This window comes from Austrofundulus limnaeus, unplaced genomic scaffold, assembly GCF_001266775.1.
Source record: "Austrofundulus limnaeus strain Quisiro unplaced genomic scaffold, Austrofundulus_limnaeus-1.0 Scaffold1, whole genome shotgun sequence".
Taxonomy (NCBI): Eukaryota; Metazoa; Chordata; class Actinopteri; order Cyprinodontiformes; family Rivulidae; genus Austrofundulus; species Austrofundulus limnaeus.
The window spans coordinates 9,911,085-9,916,147 of record NW_013952403.1 but is presented as its reverse complement, the minus strand read 5'-3'; the positions used below and the strand labels follow the sequence as shown (position 1 = coordinate 9,916,147).

General features: G+C 42.6%; 1 protein-coding gene across 1 annotated transcript in view; it reads right to left on the bottom strand.

Moving 5' to 3' along the window:
- Window positions 1–5,063, bottom strand: part of sh3rf2 (SH3 domain containing ring finger 2) — a gene marked incomplete in the record, with an annotated part of 23,365 nt that overhangs the window by 11,138 nt on the left and 7,164 nt on the right. The window contains 2 exon segments of the mRNA XM_014009019.1: window positions 445–816; window positions 1,775–1,870. Of these exon segments, the coding sequence (XP_013864473.1) occupies window positions 445–816; window positions 1,775–1,870 (468 nt within the window).

The following is a 5,063-nucleotide window of genomic DNA, read 5'->3' as shown; positions in this document are numbered from 1 at the left end:
ACACACACACACACACACACACACACACACACACACACACACACACAGTTGGACTGTAATTCATCTCAGAGGGAAAACACTGGCTTTTCTCCCAAAGCTCTGATGATTAAATTCCTTTTCAAAGTCATGGTCCACTTTTATCTCTTTTATCTGATGCGTTTCCACATCTGTGTTCTCTTAGGAAGAACCTCCTAATCACATCACAGTCAACACACGGGTGATCCCACCATCTCATTCTTTCCTACTTTTCCCTCCCTGCACTCATGAGCCCAAATTGATCTCTGAGTAACTCAAATAAAAAAAGAGGTGTGCCTTTTGCCAATAACATGACTTATGCTTCAATAAATCACTGCCAAGACAACAAAGTCAACATAATTTAACTCAASAGAGTTAAAAAAGACAAAAGAAGAACAAAGCACTTAAGAAAAGAAGCAAGTGACTCACCTGTAGGCGTCTATGAGAGTCAGAGCGCCGGCTAATTCGCCGGGAATTCACCGTTGAGGGGTAAGAGAGGCTTCGCGGGAGGCCAGCGTGCTCTGACGGGTGTTGCGGCTGACCTCGAGGTTTGAAGCTCTTGGAAGACGCCTGGAAGCTGCTGCCGCGGTCGCCTGTGGGCTGTTTCCTCTGGCTGGAGTGAGACGACGCATTGATGATGGGCGTCTTTGCCAGGACTTGAGGGACTCCGTAACGGGCAGGCCGGTTGGATGAGTCAGTGGTCTTGTCTTTGGCCCCGCTCCCTGCCTGATGGTGATATTCTGCTGAGTCACTCCCACTTCGACGCCTTCCTTTTAGCAGTTTGGCAGCAGCGGAGTTTGGCTGAAAGAAGCCCCCACCCCACCCKAAAAAAATAAATAAATCAAAAGTGAAATGAACACAAGCTGAGTGTCAAAGCATTTATAAGAATAAATTAATAAAAATTAGAAAATAAAAATTCACTCCTTCCTTCTACAATAGCCTGTCAACCTCTGCTCCTGCTGATTAGCAAAACTGTGTCTAAACACACCCACTTATCACTACTCGGCTCACCCCTACAACTTGTTGGAAGGATTGGCGAGGAAGGCAGGCAGGAGGATAAGCACCAGCCAATAAGCCAAGAAGAGCTGACTGACGCTGAGAAAGACGCTGCACAGACGGGCAGGCAGACAGACAGGAATGGCAGGGTTAATGCTTTCACTCGGCACAGTGATGTGCTGTTATGTCACCCAAGCAGAGAAAGCATTACTGTGTCTTTACGCCTGGCTGCACGACACGAGAAGAGACAAGCTCAGAGGAGGGGGGGGGGAGTGGGAGTAAAAAGAATAGACTGCCACAGATTTTATTAAAAAAAGCATCACTAAAGAAGACGAGAKGACAAAAGCAGGTGTAAGACAAGGGGAAGTCTAATGAGAAAACATAAGTTAGAGAAGCTGAATGTGGCACTGCAATGACCTCCTGTTGTAAGAACACATTCAGCTCTCCCCGGCATGGATGATGTTAATTCCTGGAGGCAGAAAGTCGAGAGGAAAACAAATGACAGCCAGCTAGCTAAGCAAGCCCAGCAAACCTGAGTAAGCCACATAGTCACACACTAATGAGCAGCTGCAGACACAGCACAGCTTCACAGATGAGCTTTCTGCCTCAGCGCTTTGCAGCACAACAGTGACCTTTACTGAATAATCAAAGATTTAAATCAAAATCAAGCTAGTRCAGGCGGAGACGTCCAGCTGAAACATTTCACTGCATCTGGCTAAGCTGTCTGACAAAAATTCAAGAAATTCAAAGTAGGAGGACTCACCTCTACGAACTGCTGAGGACAAAGTCCAACTTTCTCCCCAAGTTTGGCTTCAATCCAGTCCTCATCGACTCGTCTGATGACAGTGAGGATGTCCCCCTGTAAAGCAGAAAAGGGAAACAGCAATAAAAGCGGGGCATCAGATGGGTGCACCAGAGATATTTCGCTCTGGAGACTGAGCACTCAGACCAGAAACTCTCAGAGTCCTGCGGTTCTGCTGGAACATGTGACATCAGATCCATTTGTGTCTGCGGGCCCAGTGCTTTCTATGGCCAGCCTTAAAAAAAAGAAAAAAAAACTACGTTTGACCACCTGCATTAAAAAGAAAGCTGAAGTGCGCTTTAATGGAGAGCAGACAAGAAGTGAGGCCCTTTATGTAACAACCACAGAGATCCTTCAGGGTGGAAAAAGCAGTCGCAGCAGCAGAGGTTGAGAACCTCAGCTCTTCAAGTTTTTGCTCCCTGAAAAAACAGCACTGGCGAACAAAAAGCAATGGCCATTATGTAATCAGTTAAAAGGGAATTTCCTGTTTTGTACATAATTACACAATGTCACAAAGTCAAAGAAGCAAAGGCTGAATAAGATGTCAGCCATCCAAGTTTGGCCATGATAAGGACATGGTGTGAAAGTACATTTATATGAGCATTTACATACATATACACACACAGTATAGAGAATGTTAATTCATGAGTTATTAAGCATGAATTAAAAAGAGTATTTTGATTTTGAAAGTAATTCGCCTTTATGGGAAAAGTATTAATAAATGTGTTAATTTATAGATTATTAAGTGTGAATCATCATGAGCTCTGTGTCTGTCCCTGCAGCTGATATATTTCAACGAGGAGGAGCTGCGGATCTACTCCTAGCTCCCATCGGATGAAGGAGTTCCTCTATCTCGTCTCTAATGCCGAGCCCGGCCCCCTTACAGAGGAACCCACAGTTGAGCTGCTAATATCTGGAATCTTGCTCTCTTATTACCTCCGCCAAGGGCGAGGTAATATTTTCGGTCGTGTCTGTCAGTCTGTCTGTCGTTCTGTCTGTAGACAACATTACTCAAAAACTTGAGGATGGACTGTCATGACATTTTTACCACATGTGGGTACTGGGCCAAGGAACACACCTTTAAATTTTGGTGATGTTCCGGATCACGACGCGGATACAGCAATTTTTTAAACCCTCTGAGATCGGCAAAYCTGTGATGCTTTCTCAGGGTTTCTGTGAAAAACAGTGCGACAGCACGGACTTCAAACTTTATAAAAGTAATGTTAAAACCAGATTTAATGATGGGTAATTTTTGCCATAATATGCACATTTACAGAACGTTTTGTGACCAGGAAGTGCGTGACTGCAGCATGAAACCTAATTTTCCCATTTCCTCAAACACACCACATTTCCGAAACAACCAATCAAAACAGTTTCTCGCCACTAGGCTTGTAAACAGAGAGCTGCCGGGCCTCAAAGTTTGGAGACGTGGGGAGCCAGGAAGCACTTTATAAAGAGAGTCAAACCATTACAAACTCATACAAGGGGATAAAACAGACGTTTCACATGGTGAAATGTGACTGATGAAAACTTAGGAGCTTAATCCGACACCAGTTTGATGATGAATAACGTCGGGTGACGAGTCTGACTTTTTTTTATTTTTTCACATTGGACTCCACCGAGAAGAAATCCCGTGCATACTGCCTGATTAAATGTTCAATACGTCAGAACTTATTTGGCAAATGTGTTTCCATCTCTGCTTTTGCACATTAACTCTTACAGGATGGGGGAAATTAGTCTTGGCGGAGGTTTGAGGGCTGGAACGTGGACGGAGCAGTAAATAGAGAGCTTTGCCTTTCAGCTCAACTCCTGTTTTACCACAACAAACCAAAGCAATGCCCTCAATCTCAATACTACAGACAAGGCCCCAATTTGTCAATTCATCTCTGTTTATTYTGCAATGTTGTTTTTTAATAATGCAACTTAAAGTTTGACACATTTACAATGAGTTTCAAGAGATTCAGCACTAATGTTTGAATTGAAGCTACTGTAAAAATGTGAGGAAACAAAAGGCAAAGTATAGTTTTAGAGTGACAAATGAAGTTTTTTTTTTTAACGTACTACGTCTAGGAAAGGTCAGGTACAGTAAAAAAATAAAAAAAAGCTTCGTTAAAGCAGACTCTCCACATGTGTCCCAGTGACCAACAGCCTGGAACTTTTCTCAGCAGATGTTTAAAGCAGCTGAAGGCTCAATGACAATTTTCTCAGTGTGCAGTCTAATTAAYGGAACCTCAATTAGAGGGCACGATGAGTTCAACTCGAGGTCGGGCAGACTTAAAGAAAACTTTTAGAGACAATTACTTGTAGGATTGCTGGAAGAGAAAATCCAACTCTCATTGGACTTTAAAAGGTTTGTAAAAAGACTGTGAAGTCAGACTCGTGACACAAAAGGACTGATGATGGAAGAGATAGAAGCCATCAAGCTGCACTGAACACTCCTAACACTGGTTAAAACACAGGGGTGGAATAATCATCCTGCGGGCATGTGTTGAACTCAATAATACAGAGAACATTTCAGCATCGGGGAAAATAAAAAGATGCCAAAGATGAAAAACTACTTTTCCTCCCATTGGTTCTAAATACACAATATTAAAATCCATCATGAAACAACATAAGAAATGTAATCTGAAGGTTTTTCCCAGAAAGGTTAAATTCAAACTCCTCCATCTGAGGCTTGATCTAATGCACACAGTGTGTAATGCAGGGTGGAGYAAAAAAATCCCCCATAGAGTAGGTGTATACAGAAGATTAACAAGCTACAAGAAAGACAAGTTCTCACTCAACAGTTTGCCAAAACCCTGGGATTTAAAGGAGACATATCATGAAAAATCCACTTTGTAGTCTGTTAAGTACATTTTGTTGTGTACTTGAAGTCTCTAGGAGTGCAGAAATTTTTATTTAGTCTCTCAAGGTGCAGCGTAGATATCTTTATTTTCTGTTTGGGTCACATTTTTCAATCTATTCCYTTTTCTCTGTTTTATATGACAATTTCTATTATGTCACAGTTTTTATGACAGATCTGCCATATAAGTTCTGAACTTACTAACTACAATTTGGTCGTCTTCATTCTCCTCTGGCTCTGGGTCAGACTCTGGCTCCAACATGTAAGGTTGGATGGACAAGTGTTCCTTTGTTGACATCTTTTAATTTATTTGTAAATAAAATTTTCTGTGCTGCTATATAGTCGTAAACCCCTCTATCAAACTAGAATGGACCGCCCTGCAAGCTGCAGGGCGGGTGGGGGTGGGGG